Here is a 16,688-nt window from a genome sequence, read left to right as displayed (position 1 = left end):
GAAATGGATCCCAGATTAACGACTGCAGAAGTGGCCAAAGTTGGTAGGATGAGCCCGAAATCTGTTTAACGAATTCTTCACAGATTGGGTTATCATTGCAGAGGAACTAGACGGAAGCCCTTATTAAGACCTGCCAACATAGTCAGACGAAAGAAGTGGGCAAGTGATATGATGACCAAGCCTCTGGACTTTTGGAAGAACGTATTGTTCTCAGATGAATCAAGATTTGCTCAATTTTCAGACAGTGGAAGGATATGGGTCTGGAGAATGCCTCACCAAGAGTTTTGGCTCAACAGATTGCAGCGAACTGTGAAGCATGATGGTTTCAGCGTAATGGTTTGGGGAGCTGTTTGGGTTGGTGGGAGATCGAGCTTAGTGGAGTGCGTTGGCAACATAAATTTTGCGAAATACGTCGAAATATTGGAGGAAGGACTCTTGCCACTTTATTCCTCGGGTTTCGTGGACAAGAACACAACATTGTTCCAGGAAGATGGAGCACCGTGTCACAATGCTAGAAACACCCAAAAGTGGCAGGAAGAAAATGGTATCCAGAAGTTGCCTTGGCTGAGCTAATCTCCTGACATGAACCCCATCGAAAACCTCTGGACCATACTCGACTGGCAAGTCAAGAAACAATAAAAAAAAACAACTTCGAAGAGCGATTTACTCCAAGTTTTGAAGCAAGAGTGGGCGAAAATCCCACAATCTAAAATTGACGAGATGATTCTCATGATGCCCCAAAGGATCAACGAACTCCACGAAGCGAAAGAAAGATCTACTAGATATTAATTAAATTATGAATATATCAATTCATGTGAATATGACTTAAAAATTTAATTTTTTTCTGAAAAGGTGGTGTCAATTTACTTGTGACCATGCTGTGTAAACTATTTAAAAAAAGCATAAGTAGTATACAGTTGACAATTCACTCAATATTTATACTTTACTTTATTTTTTTATTGTGACTTTAGTTGATATCTTTAACCTCAGTATCACAAAATAGAAGTAATATTTGTTAGAGTGAGAAATTTTCTATTTCATGAGGAGCATAGAATATATTACCTTGAAAAACTTTCCTAAAGCAATATAGTCCAGGCCATCTGAACAATTGAATACGACACACTGCTTTGCAACAGCTTTGGCCAAGTCCTTTGTGGTTTCAGTCTTCCCAGTGCCTGCTGGTCCTTCAGGAGCACCACCCAAATGAAGATGCAATGCTCCAAAGAGGGTACGGTAGCAGCGATCAGTGAGAGGAGTGATAACAAGACGACCAGTGTTTCCCAAATATTCATAGCCATACATCAAAGATGAGTTTATCATACATGTTATCATTTTTTCATCCTAAGATTAAAAAGTGGCATAGTTATTGTCTTGCTTCTCAAAATAACAGAATGCTTTTCTCAAAACTTGCCATATTAATTATTTTAAGACTAAATTTTATATTAAACTCAAAGCTTTCCACATTAATTAAGTTAAAACCAAGTTTTATATTAAAGTTAACATTTTCCTAAATTAAAAATGTATTTCCAATAATACTTACCTCAGCCGACACGTATAGTTATTACTCGTCCACCAGGGTTTCAATCTTTGCCTATCTAAGAATTGGTATAACTTTTCTCACTTGCCCCAGTCTTATATACCCCATTCAATTGCCCTTGGTGATATACTCTCCACCTACATCAATGCGCCCTCCATCCTGGTACTGTATATAAGCACCTCATTCAGATAATTTTATCAGTTTTTCGAGACTGATACCATCCCAGTCTCTAGCACTGGTTTTAAGTGGGGAGGAAGGGCAGGAGAGTGTCAGCAGAGGTAAGAATTATTGGAAAAAACATTTGCTGTAAATCAATATTTATAAAATAAAATATATTTGTACTTATGCTTTCATCTTTTGTGTTTTTTTATTGCATTGATGGCTGCATACTGCTGACATCGATTATTCAGATTCGTCAGATTTCATATAAATTGTTATTGATCGATGCAACATTAATCGTTCATTTATTAATAAAATAAGAATTATAACTGAATGTTAGACAACGTGTTACTTCTTACACAAAACAATAGCATAGTTGAATACACTAAATTATTCATGTTGGAAGTGAATTATATCGCAAGAAGGTAAGTGTATGCATTCATCGAACAGTGAAGATAAGAAGACACATAACTGAAACTGCTCTCTCATTTTTGTTTATGCATTGCTATATTTACAGTGTTTGATGCATTATTATTGCAGAAAGATTCTATCCACGGCATCCATTTTGTTCTTGAGAGGTGAGGGAATGTTACTTTAATTGTTAGCAGGCACTTTAGTAAATTCTATACAATAGTTTAGGAATCGGTCTTATTACTTACTAGCTGAGGTACCAGGCGTTTGCCTAGGGGATTTTATATACATATATATATTTCTTTGCATTTAAAAGTTTTTAGGCCTACTTATGTTCAAATGAGCAAGCACACGTGATCTGTCAACACACTGAATAGTTTTTTCACGTCTTCTTGCTTTTTGGCTGAATAGGCAGATCTATTACAGGATGACAGACAGACATCGGATTGCAAAAATCAGCACGTCACTTTCTTGGCCTGGTCAAAACATGCATTTAATGTATTCATCACTTTGCTCTAGCTGGCCTGTTGTCTGAGATATCATGTCACAATGCCACAAACACACAAAGGCCTTCCTTTTATATATATAGATTACTTACTGTATTATTCATACCTAACTGACACTTAAATAACTTAATTTGTAATTAATACTTTAACAGTTTAACAATAATATACTAAATAGGGTCCTAAGGGCAACTATATCAGTGAACTTGGCATGGAGGACGGATTTTTTCAGACCATGTTCAACTTTGCCATCAGCAGAGATAAGAAACTGGAAGAAATTCATAGTTCAATTCCACGCAATGCAAAGTATACGTCACCTGAAATCCATAATCAAATTCTCAGTCTACTTGTGAAAACTATCCAGCAAAGAATCCGAAATGAAGTTGGTGATAAGAACTACACAATAAAGGTGAGTGAAACTCGTGATAAGTGCAGCCGTGAAAATCTGTGCTTATGTGTGAGATACTTACAAGACGAAAATATTGTTGAACATCTACTTGCAGTTATTCAAGTTTCCAATTTTGATGTACATTCCTTGACTGACTCCATCATAGCAATACTTCAAGAGCATAGCTTCAGTTTGGAAAACATTCTTAGTCAATGCTATGATGGAGCTAGTGTGATGATGGGATGATCTGAGGGTGTTCAAAAACTTCTCCAGGAAAGACTGGGCCAATCTGTCCCCTATGTACACTGCCTAAACCACCAGCTACACCTTGTAGTTGTGCATGGAATTTCGGCTGCAAATGTTAATGTGGACGCCTTTTTTGGCACTTGCAACATCCTGTACAACTTCATACATAAGCCAACTGTGTCTGTTCGCTACACTGGGTAAGCACTGAAATGACTGTTGGAACAGCGGTGGACTGGCCACCTAGCTACTGTGAAAGTCATCACTGGATCATATAAAGCTATCTTGACGATTCTGTCCACAAAGCACTGAGTATACTAGCACCTGTCAACATTCATCTACAATCAGTCAGTATCAATCTGATGCAGGCCTTGATGCTTATATCATCTTCACGAGCATCTATTGCTTTGTTGAGAACCGATGAAACATTTATCACTTTGCTGGATGAAGTTAAGCTGATTCTACAAAATACTGCAGGTGATGATAACAGTATAACAGTACAAGACCATCAACCTGCAGAAAAGAGAAGATGTCATGAAAACACTGGTTTCAAAGACTACATTGTTGACCATCTGCACAGAGATGGCACCAATTTGTCAGAAAATGATAACCTCAAACGATCGTGGTTCTGTCTAATTAACAGTATCCTGGTTGAGCTTGATGAACGTTTCTCGGAGAAAAATTCACATCTTATTCGTGCCATGGAGTCACTAGATCCTGAGTGGGATTTCTCGCAGACTTGATCGGCCTTGAAATGGACAGCTTTGTTTTGGCTCAAATTGATGTTGCCAAAAAATACATCAGTGACCACTGGAGGAAAAACGACAAACATAACTTAGTGTCTGATTTGCAACAGCTCTTCCATTTGAAATTGAAGGGCTTTCCAGCCATTACAGAACTGTATGAGGCAGCATTAACAATTGGATCATCAACTGCAACATGTGAAAGAGTTTTTTTCTGCTCTGACAAATGTGCTTACAGACTTCCGTCAGTCGATGTCTGATGAAAGACTGGCAAAATTGATCTTCATCAGGTTTGAGAAATGCATCCTTGATGATATATGTCAGAGTGTTGATGGGAAGCATTAGATATTGAGAGACTTCAATTCTATTCAGAATAGACGATTACAGTTGTTTTAATAACAAAATTTGGTCTTGGTTTACATTGCTTTAATTAATTACAAGGGTCCAATCAACTTTCCCTAAGACTGACTCATGCTTTTTATTTTGATCAACCTATCAGTTCATATCTAACTTATGCTGTTGTTGTTGGATATCAAAGATTTTTCATGAGTGAATTCGCTTATGAATTAATAAGGAACATCAATAAATGATAACAAAAATTTATAATGAAAACTGAAAATGATTACAATGTACTCGTGCTCTTTGAGTTTGTCATTGCGCCCTCAATGTGTGCATCCTGGCTACGACACTGATTCTAAATCTGTGTGGGTTTGACCCTTTACCACTCTTTAACACAGAAACTTGCAGTTTCTCAGGGCTGTGTCTTGAGTGTCACACTTTTCAGTGTCAAGAACAATGCTATCATAAACAACTTCTTCTTACTGTTACAAACGGCTTCAGTGTTGACGACTTCCACATCTTCTGTTCAATGTCTGAATTTTGGACATTGTTTAATTTTTAGCTTGATGTATTTTGACATTTTATACAATTTTACTTTTAAGAATTTTACCAGTTGTTTGATGCAGATAGTCCCATTGCTTTGCACCATAAAATGGCAGCCAACCCACAATGGCCATTTATCAATGGCAATGATACACTTATAGCCAATGGTGTCTCACAAGGAACTTGAACCCACTTCATCCAAAGGTGCCCACCATATATCGTTTTTTTTTACCTGGTTTTTTACTTCAATTTATCTTCGCTTTACATAAGGCAGCTTTATCGTCTACTTTTTTGTTATTCTAAACATCGGAAAGTTTTGAATCCCCAGTTCTATCCAGTTTTCTCCAATTGTTTAGTCCTTCTTCCCAAATGGCCTTTTCAATTACTGAACTGGGTTATTAGGGTGATATTACATGCTTTGTGTTGACATCCATTTGAGCCTTTAGACTCATGTACCATGTATCATCTTTCCCTTAAAGGGTATTTTATTTTGTTGCTGCTAGCATGTGGAAGTCACAGGCTGGAGTTGTTTGGAGTCATGTGCACAGGACTCTTTATCACTCCACTTCTGTCCTGCTATACCCTGATAGGTCCTTTCTTCTCTACCAGAAAAGGGAATAAATCCTTCTCACCAATTCATTTGCCAGCTATTTCTCACCTCTACAACTGATCAGACACAAATGTTTTGTTATATCCTGTCATAGCCCTGAAGCATTATATGGCTCACACTAACTCCTTTTGAGGTTATTGAACTCAACTCTAACTGTACAGGCGAGGAAACTTCTGAGAGTTACATCTCATCAGATTCATCACATTTCAATGTCTTTAGGTGCCCCTTTGAATTGTCCTCCAGAACATCATATGGTCTGGTATGTAGACTTCTCCCAATACTTTTCTCTCACATTCATTATATGATCTGGCAGCTTCTTCTTTTAAGTGTTTTTTGACTACCCTCTGTGGCTGTTTTATAACATCTGCTAGAGTGAGTATTTTTCTCCTTCTCTTGTCTCTTTACTGTACAGGGCCCCTTACATCTCTTTTTCACTGGATCCCACTCTGTGGCAAGTGTTTCCCAGACAGGTGTGCTTTCATCAATCCAATTCTGCACTAGCAACCAATTTAACTATACTTACTACTGGTTGCAACAGACTCTGTAGAAATGAAATTTTCCATAAGACCATCTAGGAGCTCACCAGGTGGTATTACCATACTATGCTGGACTGCCAAACATGAACTATCATGAGTAAAGCTAAAGATGATCCTGCCCATCACTGCCAATCATCAGATTGAATAAATTGGGGTCAGTTTGCTTTTAAAAACTTAGGGAACTTGGTTCACCTATTGCACTATTTCCAGAGCAAGTTTCCTCTGAACTCCCCATGCACATTACCCCCCAGGTTCTACTTGTGAAGCTAGGGAGTCCTTACCACACGCAGTTTGGGGTGGTGGACAGAGGCTTTTCCTCCAGTGTTCGAGTGTTTTCCTCCAATCTTGGAGAAGAGGGCGAAGTTGGGGGCCCTCTACCTGGGTCTCTGGATTCTTTTCTCAGATGTCAGTAGGAGCGTCACCAGCCTTTGTGGGAGCTTACTCGTAATACCAGATCAGATTTGATGCTAAGCTATCCGGTTGGGGTGTGCATGGTTTAGTATATTGTTCATGGAAGAAGGTCCACTATCTCTCATAATTCCGAACATGGAGTGGTCCCATACTGAGTCCTTGGTTGAGCACAGTGTTCCACGTTCTCTCCATAATACGGAGGCAAGTGGAATGCTCCTTGCCCACTTTTGTGGACTGAGAATGAATGTTCATAATTCCAGACCAGATGTGTTCTGTTCCTTTGGTTGAGTAAGGCTTATGTGATCTCCTCATTCCAAGCCTGAGGTGTTGCCTTTCGGCCTTTTTCAGGTGGAGAAGAAAGTTTGTCCACTTCGATGTTCCTTACTTTCTCGTTGTGATTTTGGTGGTTCGAAACACATCAATCTATGACTACAGGTTGGGATTCAATTTCAATAATATATATATATATATATAAATAACATTGCTGTCTGATTGCCCTAGTCACCAATGTGGGATATAGGAACCAAGACCCCTTAATTCCAACTCCGAAATGTGTAATCTCAGCTATCTGGTTGGGACTGGCCTATAATGATGATTACTTGTGTACTATTCCACCCTTCATATAGGAACTAAGTTCAGGGTGAAGAGCATACCTGTTCTGGATGTAGTACGGATCCCCCACTCACATATCACTCTTATCTTGGTAAACCACTGATCTATGCAGACACTTTCTGTATGGATAATGCCCTCACTGGCCTCTCCACCTTATCAATGTGGTATTCTAGCTATAAGTGTTTTGGAAGTTAACATTTTCCTAAATTGAAAATGTTTTTTCCAATAATTCTTACCTCTGCTGACACTCTCTTGCCCTTTCTCCCCACTTAAAACAAGTGTTAGAGACTGGGATGGTATCAGTCTCGAAAATCTGATAAAATTATCTGTATGAGGTGCTTATATACAGTACCAGGATGGAGGGTGCATTGATGTAGGTGGAGAGTATATTGAATGGTTGAATGGGGTATATAAGACTGGAGCAAGTGAGAAAAATTATACCAATTCTTAGATGGGCAAAGATTGAAAACCCGGCGGACGAGTAATAGCTAGAAGTGTCAACAGAGGTAAGTGTATTTTGGAACTACCATTTATAATATACATATGAGTGTATATCTACATATAACTCAAATTTCTCTCATGATTTGCTTTAGAATATGTTCCGATATTAAAGAAATAAAATAGCATCCCAACTACTTAATAAATGAGTTATCAAGAACTTTAATCAATCCAAAGCTCAACACATGTGCTTCATCAACTTTCTGCATGTCATGCCCATATATATATACATGTATATTTACCTATACATTTTACTGTACAGCTAGGTATTTTACACTGAGGAAACCATTTACAAATTCGTCCTCTCAGAATTAGAGGATTGAAGGTTACTTTAAGTAAACCAGTTAGGAAACATGACTGAAAACAGGTACAATGGTTGCTTAACTTATGGCAGCACCTTATGTTTTCTATTAAGTCATATTGACCTCACTCACATATACTTGTAGATAATAACATATGGCTAAATGTATGGTAGATTAAAAGAAGGACTGGATCTTCAGTGTGTTCAACTGAGAAGAGGGGGCAGCTGTTAAACAGTTCAGTAGCTCCCTCTGACCCCAGGCCATGTCTTTTTCTTGTTGGAAATGGTGTTAATTAGGTTAGGTAAAAGTGTTTCAAGAACTGCATTGAAAGTTTTCTAGTCCACTTTAGTGTAGTTGAATATGGGTTGGGGTTAATGTGTGTATCCTGTTTGCTGATTTGTATAGTAAAGGAGAAAGGAAAGTGGTCGCTAGCTATATTGGGATGAACCGTGAAGTTCCGGGAAAAAGGAAGGAGGGGGTAGGGATTATAGCAAGGTAGAGTATGTCATAATTATCTGTGGCTGCATGATTATGTGTCAGAGTGTTATCGTTAATGACATACACGTTCTTGTTTTTGAGTAGTGTGTGAAGGCTGGAGCTACTGCCAATGGTCCGGTAACTGTGAAAGTCATCGTGTGGGGCATTAAAGTCTCCAACTAAAATGGGTGTGAGCTGTCTAAGTAGTTTTGTAAAGTTAATGTTGATCGGTTTGCCAGGAGAACAATACATGGCTAGGATAGAAATGGTTTGGCTGTTGTTAATCTGGATGTTACAATAAATGTTTTCATTAATGGTTGAATAAATGTCTGATTCAATCTCAATATAGTGAGTTATGCTTTGTTTAAAGAAGATAGCAATGTGTCTGGTTTTAGGTCGTGTAAATGATTTAAAGCCAGGAATATTAATGTTAGTTTCTTCTTTTGCTAAAGCTTCTGATATTATGACAATGACAACGTAGCGAACTAGTTTTATTTTGTTGTCAGATTAATTAGCTTGGGTGAAATTTTTTTTTAAAATCTTATCACATATGGCAATATTACTCAAGAAATATCTGTTCAAATTGCATGCCTAAGAAGGTAGATCATGATTTACTGAAGATTCCTTTCTCAGCTATGTATCCTGATATCCTATTGGCAGCTTCTCCCGAGTACCAAGAATAAAACCCAATGAACAATGAAACTTTATGTATGTTAGGTGGATGTAAACATTGTGTGCTGTGCTCCTCGTTTAAGAAAGTAAGTGTTTATTACTATTCATAGAGTTGTACATTTCCTCATGATGTTATCGACGATATACATGTGTGAATTGTTTTTTTCATGTACAAATAAACATTAGAGAACAGTTATATATATATATAGCCTAAGTCAGGCTAAGTGGCATGACTGACAGACCTAAAAGATTTACTTAATTTTTCAATCAAATCTTGCTAAAACTTACTTCTCTGTTCTGCCTCGTTGAAAACACTATCATGGTACTATTCCTGGGTAGCCTAATAAACCAGCATGCACACCAGCTAGAGATTTGTGGCTTACATTATTATAGCCTATTCTCCATTTTCATAGAAAATTAATTTGTAATTATTATAAATACAAAAGTTTCATTCATACTAATGTACAATAAATTATTTTCCAAAGTCGAAAATAATTTGTATGTGCATGGGGTGGGATGCACAAAGCTGAAGGTTGGCCTACTGGTAGGGTAGCTGGTACCTGTGCACCAACTGTACATAGTCAGAAGAAACAAAAATAATATAAAGAAAGTCGATTTATAAATTGATTTAAGATTTTAACTAGTTACTTAGTGTAAGAAATAGGTGTTTGAAAGTATCTGAGTAAATAGCATTATCTGTGCCAGTCCTTATTTCTGTTGAGGTTTTGACACATATTATCAATTTATATATTATTGACAAGTGTTGAGACTTACTAGTTTACTGTACATTGAGCTATGTTATTTGTTAAAAACATATGTGCACGATGCATATCCTAGTGTAGGTATAAAATCCCTTCTTTTCAGAGGATATTTTGCAAAACATGGTACTAACCATTAGAAATATTAAATTTCTTATTGGAAAATAATATGCATTTAGTATTTCAACACATTTTTGTCGTTTTAAGAATTCTTTTAACATTACCAGCATCAGTGGCAACAGGAGAAAGGTAATTTTCTAAGTTGAAAATTATAAAGAATTAACTGAGATCAACAATGACTCAGAAAAGACTTAGTAATTTGGCAATCATCTCAATTGAACATGAGATTGCTGATAAGTTAGACACTCACCAGCTAATAAAAATATTTTCTGAATTAAAAGCCATATGAACCAACATTATATAAAGATTATCCAAGTTTTACTTGTTTATTGTATTGTAATAATTTATATTACAAATTAAGGTGTATCACATTATGCAGTTATTGATTTGTTGTTTTTTTAAGCTTAAAGTGGTGCATGGCCTGTGAACTAATAAAACTAAATGTATGTATATTAACATAAGATTCAATAATATTAGTGTTCATCTCCTTTTCTCTTAGATTTTAATATAATGTTTTTTATGTGTATATGAATATTTTATATTAAACAGTTATAATTTAGTTTTACAAGTGTTGGCTTGTGTAATAAGTGTTTGTATAATCTAATAAAAGTTGATATTATTACTACTGGTCTGCTTTACTATTAGATCATAGTATGATGTTTTTATTTTTTCAATTAATATTATCTGTATATGATTTGATTGGAATTTAAATTGGAAATCCACATACAAACCAAACTCATAACATTACATATAGATGTATCTGTGTGTGTGGGTGCAGGGGTGCAAAAGGGGGCAGTGAACCTGAATCTGCACACAGGCAACCAAGAGGCACGATCCGGCTCTAATGAAAAGGTTTCCATTATAAGTACTAGGGAGCAGTAAGCTCAGTGACTTTGTGCTTTTGTCTCATAGTTGTCATGTTCTTGAGCAAGACACTTTATCCTGATTGTTTCAGTGTCTCAAGGTGTATGATGGGTACCAGTTATTAGCTAAGAGGTTAAACTGTGGTAAACTGGCATCCTGTCCAGGTGGAATGTATCACCACTCTTATTTGCTCATGCCAATAAAGCTGGAGTTCAGTGCTGGTTCCTAAGAGTCGTTTCAACATAGGAGTGATTTGACTTCAATACTGTACTACTATTAGAGTAAATTATACATCACTAGCTTTCATTGTCAGATGAAAGTATATATTTAATGGAAGTTAGGTACCAGATGAACATCAATAATGGTTATTTTCATACCTGAAATTCTATCAACAAAACTAACCCTATAACAATATCACATTGAAAAGGTTTCTAAGGTACAGCAACACCACATGGAAACATGTGAATTTAGGTGGGAGCCTAAAGGCTAGTGGCGAGTGAAAACATTTGCATATAGAGAGCAGCACAAATCGAGGAAAGCTATTAAGTGAGAGGAGGTAAGGTATTGTATCAGAAATATATCTTGTCAAGTTTGGCTTATGAGGTTTTATGACTAAATCAGCTACAGTTTTCCCTGGTTCTTATAATTACAAATGTTCTATGCTGGCCCAGCCTTGAACCTAATCTGTTACTACAACTGAGTATCTGAAGTGTTCTTCACCTGTTGGTAGTACTAAGGTCAAGTATCTGAAGCATTCTTTACCTGTCAAGGTGAATATCTCATGTATTCTTTAACTCTTAGTAACAATAAAGTTAAGTATCTCAACTGTTCTTTGGTTGGTGGTAATATCAAATTTAAAAATACATTTACATAAGAAATATTAAACTGACATTATGAAAACTGGACAACACCACTTCACTTCAAGCTATAATCTGTTCATTTATATTTCTTATAGCATTATTAGTGAAATTCTCTAACCTGCCAATAATATCTAAGTTGACTCAACCATGTAAAGTCATTCTCAGATGACACTTTGTTTTCTATTAGAGTAGCCAACACATCCCGAGCATGCACATCCAATACAACTAGAGCTCCAAGGGTGGTCCGTGTCTGTTTAGGAAGATTTCCTCTCACTAAGGTCACAACTTTCTCTATCTGTCTATTGTTTTGTTCCAAGTATTCATCCAAAGCCTGAAATGGTATTCAATAAAAAAAAATTAAATTACTATAAAAATGATATATCTTAAAACTTTATTAAAACTTATTCAAACTGCAAACTACATGCTTTAAGGAATAACAATATATTTCAACAGATGTTACATTTAAGAGTATCATTTTAGTGAAACTTAAAATGTAAAATCAACAACATACTACTTGTCCATTCTTTATTGCCTGATGAATGTCTGCTGTCCAATATGTCTGAGAAACACAGAGAATAGCTTGTCCTGGCCAGTTCATTACCCAAGACTGACGAGGAGATTCACAATATGATCCAATAGACTTAGATATCACCTATCAAATCATGAAGGGCATAGTATTTTTTTAACGTGTGCACAAGGCATGTTTTGAGCAACATGTAAATTTCAGTTTCTGCTATCTTAACAAATGCAGAATGTTTTATGAAAAATTAATACATTAAACAAAAATATTCAGTAAGAATTACAAATTTAAAATTAGCCACGACTTACACATTTTTCTTAATTATAATGTCCTGAAAAACACCATGACTTACATGCATTCTTCCTACTTACAAAAATTAGTTCAAAACTCTCAACCAGTGATTTAAATAATTTCGCTTACATGTATAATAAAATAAGTGCAAATACAATCTTTTGTACTTTTACCCTCTAGTAAAATACATAACCTATTTACTTTCCATACATGGTATTTATATCCTATAAAAAGAAAACAACCTAAAAAACATGACTTCTTTATAAAGATAATACAAAAATACACTTGGATATATACACACAAAACATGACTAATGCATTCTTCTTACACACAAATATAATGCAAAAAAAATAATTTCTAATATCTACTTTGCCAAAATAAAAATATAATATTGATATAATCTTTCTGTTTATACAAAAACGTTGAGCTATGTACCCTTACAACTTATACACAGAATAATGAGATACAACATGACAAATACACTCTTCTTACCTCCAGTACAAAGACACATGATACATCTTCTTACACACAGAATATAAATCCTCAATTACTTAAATGTTCTTCTTTCTTGCACATACAAAACACACACACACACACACGTAGCAAGGGATATACACTCCTCTTGCTTCATTATGGTACCAAAAATATCAGCTTATATACTGATTGTAGTGTGCTGAAACAAATTCTTTTCAGATAAATTTATAATATAAAGAGAGACAACGATTTGTATATTCTTTTACTTATATATGAAATAAATGCACAACATTATACATATATATATATATATTAGATTCTTTCTTACATACATATAAATAGCACTACACATATGCATTTGTTAACTACAAATGTAATCCAAAACATGTTACTTAAATACACTTTTGCCTTATTGATATAATAATACCCCATATCTTATACATTCTTCTAATTGAAAAATTTACATACATAATGCAGAAACAACAACATAATTTCTATACTCTTCTTACTTATACACATAATACCAAGATAACCATGAAAAAAAATTATTTTTCTTTGCACAGGTAACACTAATAGATGCATGATTTTGCACATTCTTATGTAAGCACAAAACCTAAAGGAACGTACTTTGTGAATGCTATCTTTCATAATCCCCTCTAGCTCTAAAAGCCATTTCTCTACCTGTCCTCTAGCACGAGAGGTAGATATTGCTTCTGTCAACTCTATCTCCTCACCCTCACTGCTCTTCATATGAGTTACATCTAGATAATCTGTGAAGTGAAGTTCTGCAATCCCTTCAAAGCACTTCTTCAGGTGAGGCTGAACTCTAAAATATTATAAATGAAGTTTGCTGTGTGTTACATCTTCACATTTATGTGGAAAAAAAGTTTATATTTATCAGGCAGGCGATAGCACGGCCTATGTAGGAATGGCTCAAATTGTTCATCGATTTCGAATTTTAAATATCTCCTCAATAAGTCATCAGAACTTTGCAATACTATACAGTGCTTCCTTTTATAAGAATATATATGTAATGACTAAGTCAAGTTCTGGGAATATCTGTAAATATCATAGCAAAAAGTTTGAATTTGTTGTTGTTCTTTTTTATTACATGATAACTCTAATCCCAAAACAATAGTATCAACCAAATTCACTGAGGTGACATAGTGTCAAGTGGAGTATTCACTTTTACAAGTATTATTTACTAGTGGTATTTAAAAAAACAAATCATGATTGTAGTGTAAACGATGTTATCATTACCCCTGGAAGTTAGCTTTCTTATAGAGATTTGGTGATCCTCCAAAAACTTACGTAAAGGTGAAACAGGAATTACCAGCCAATAATACATAATCAATAGATATTGAAGTTGGAACCTCTTTATATTTAGAACTTGGTTATAAGTACAACCTTCCTATGTCTAATGAAACACTGCATTAAAAAAACAAGCAAACAACTCAAGAAAAACATTTCAAAAAAGGAAGTAAATGTTGGTATGACAAATGTCAATCCTTCAAAACAATGCAAACAAGATAGTAGGGATGGAATTTGCATCATCACTACATAATAGCAGAGGCTAGGATTAACATATAGCAACATGTATACCGATTCCATCACAACTGAGTTTCATTTATCCTATCTTTGTCTGTTAACAATCGACTACATTGTGTGCCTGTGCTATTATGTAAGGATGATGCAAATGCCATCCCTACCATCTTGTTTGCATTGTTTTTGAAGGATTGATATTAATCATCCCTACATTTACTTCCATTTTTTGAAAAGTTATTTCTTTACTTGTGGATATTTCAGTATGCAAAGATTGTTACATCAAATTACATATGTATTTATATATACTGTAAATACCCAAGTATAAAGAACAGTATATCTTTTGGCCTTACATACTAAGAAAAATTAATATGCCCATGTATAGTGCAGAGAGCAACTCTAACAGCTGATTGGCTTTTGTATAGTGAGTGGTGTATTGTTGTGTTGAATAGTAATAGTACGTGCATGTGTGATTGAATAATACTGCTAACTAATTAACTGTATGCTTAATGAGCAAACAAAGGTTGAACTTATGATCACATTTACTTCCTTTTTGAAAAGCTTTTTTTCTTTACTTTATAAATCAGAAACAGTGAATCGGTGTAATAGTCAACAAATCAAGATACATGCAATGCTTATAATATTTTCGGTGGGAAATTTACAAGTTTTAAAGCCACTAAATACAAATATGGTTTTGATATGAGACATACTTGTTTAACTTTTGTAAGGATAAGATAAATAAATGGTCAATTCAAAAATGCTCCTACTATAAATTCAAACACAGTCTTGTGTTTACAAAACAGTCACAGATGTAAATACAATAAGATGTCAGGAAACTGTGTACACATTTTTAATTTTAATAATAATAGTTCAACATTGTGGGGGTGGGCAAAATCGATAACAACATTCTGGTCCAGTCTGCACGTTTTTGCATTTCTAAAGGAATCCAAGGATCCAACCCCTGAATTAAGAATATTTTCCACACCATTATACCACCTCAAGCAGCTTACATTTTTGGAAACAACAAAGTCTGTTGGATCATCAAAAGAGTGAAGAATGTGGTTTATCATATCACATCAAATGTTTCCAGTGATTTACTGTCTACAATATACACTATAGGTTCCACTGAAGCTTAATGTTTGCAATCTGAGATAAGTAATTTTCAAACTGGTTTTCAGCTGCCATATGACAGTTTTAACAGTGTTCTTTGCACAGTACAGTTGAATATTGTTGAATTTTGACTAATGTTGATAGAAAAAGTTAATTGTGATATATCTGATGACAATTGCACTTTAAAAACCTGTTCAATTGTCTTATCCCTCAAAACATTGCTTGCAGTTGTGGGTATAATTGTTTCTAGTGACATGTGTATACCCTCAACTGCCACTGTTCATAGATTCTGATGACAAATGTAACTGAACATTTGGTGAAAAAAAAAGCAATTAATAATGATACTTCAGTGAGACAAGCACTAATCATTCCCCTTTGAAAGTCAGAGAGATTGTTACCCATTGCGTTGCAGATTAACCACAACATAGCCATTACACAACCACCTAGTAGGTACATTTACTGACCAGTGTGTTTTCCCATAAGAAAATAAATGGAGAGTTCTATAAATAAAAGAGATTCTCATAAAGCGAACCAATCAGTCTATTTTAAGTACATACTGCACATTTATTTTAATATATATGCATCAAATCTAATTGTATTTGCCAATTTATTCTAAAACAAGTTACAACAAAATTAATGTGTTGCAAATAAAATAAGTAATTTTAAAAAAAGTGAATGTAGTTAATATAATGAGAAATTTAGCTAATCCTTAACATAAACCATCATAATATAAATGAAAATATTATTCTGGCTTACACTATTTATAAACTGGGAATGGAATACTTTTCTTGCAAACTCACCTTTTTGGATCTTTTGTTTCTGACAAGATTTCTAGAAGTTCATCATTAGATAAGAAGAAAAACCTTGGAAAATACAAGCGTTTTTTCTCCAGGTAGTCATTTAAGCCCTAAGAGAAAAAAATATGAAAAAATGAAACAAAGTACTGATTGATGCAAAATGTATATTGCATTAACAACTATACATCTCTGTTTGTAAGATATCAAAGATATCATGTTCATTCAATTCAATATATTTTGAAGGAGTTCCTTGGGCACCAGTTGTAACAAATGTTACAAAATATAATCTTATCATCTGAACATGAATCTATACACCTGGAAAAAAGTTAAGCACCCCCGTGTTTTTTTCAAGTGATTCAGATTCGACG

At 34.9% G+C, this 16,688-nt stretch overlaps 1 protein-coding gene across 1 annotated transcript in view; it reads right to left on the bottom strand.

The window, feature by feature from the left end:
- Positions 1 to 16,688, bottom strand: part of LOC106464421 (dynein heavy chain 7, axonemal-like) — a 187,785-nt gene that overhangs the window by 140,212 nt on the left and 30,885 nt on the right. Inside the window, exons 11-15 of the mRNA XM_022392135.1 lie at positions 16,324 to 16,430; positions 13,499 to 13,697; positions 12,098 to 12,238; positions 11,705 to 11,917; positions 1,063 to 1,341 (exon numbers count right to left, since the gene is read on the bottom strand). Coding sequence (XP_022247843.1) covers positions 1,063 to 1,341; positions 11,705 to 11,917; positions 12,098 to 12,238; positions 13,499 to 13,697; positions 16,324 to 16,430 — 939 coding nt within the window. The remainder of the gene's footprint in view (positions 1 to 1,062; positions 1,342 to 11,704; positions 11,918 to 12,097; positions 12,239 to 13,498; positions 13,698 to 16,323; positions 16,431 to 16,688) is intronic.

The sequence above is a fragment of the Limulus polyphemus genome, unplaced genomic scaffold (assembly GCF_000517525.1).
Source record: "Limulus polyphemus unplaced genomic scaffold, Limulus_polyphemus-2.1.2 Scaffold1647, whole genome shotgun sequence".
Classification (NCBI taxonomy): domain Eukaryota; kingdom Metazoa; phylum Arthropoda; class Merostomata; order Xiphosura; family Limulidae; genus Limulus; species Limulus polyphemus.
The sequence above is the reverse complement of the archived record's forward strand: the minus strand, read 5'-3'. Positions and strand labels throughout refer to the sequence as shown.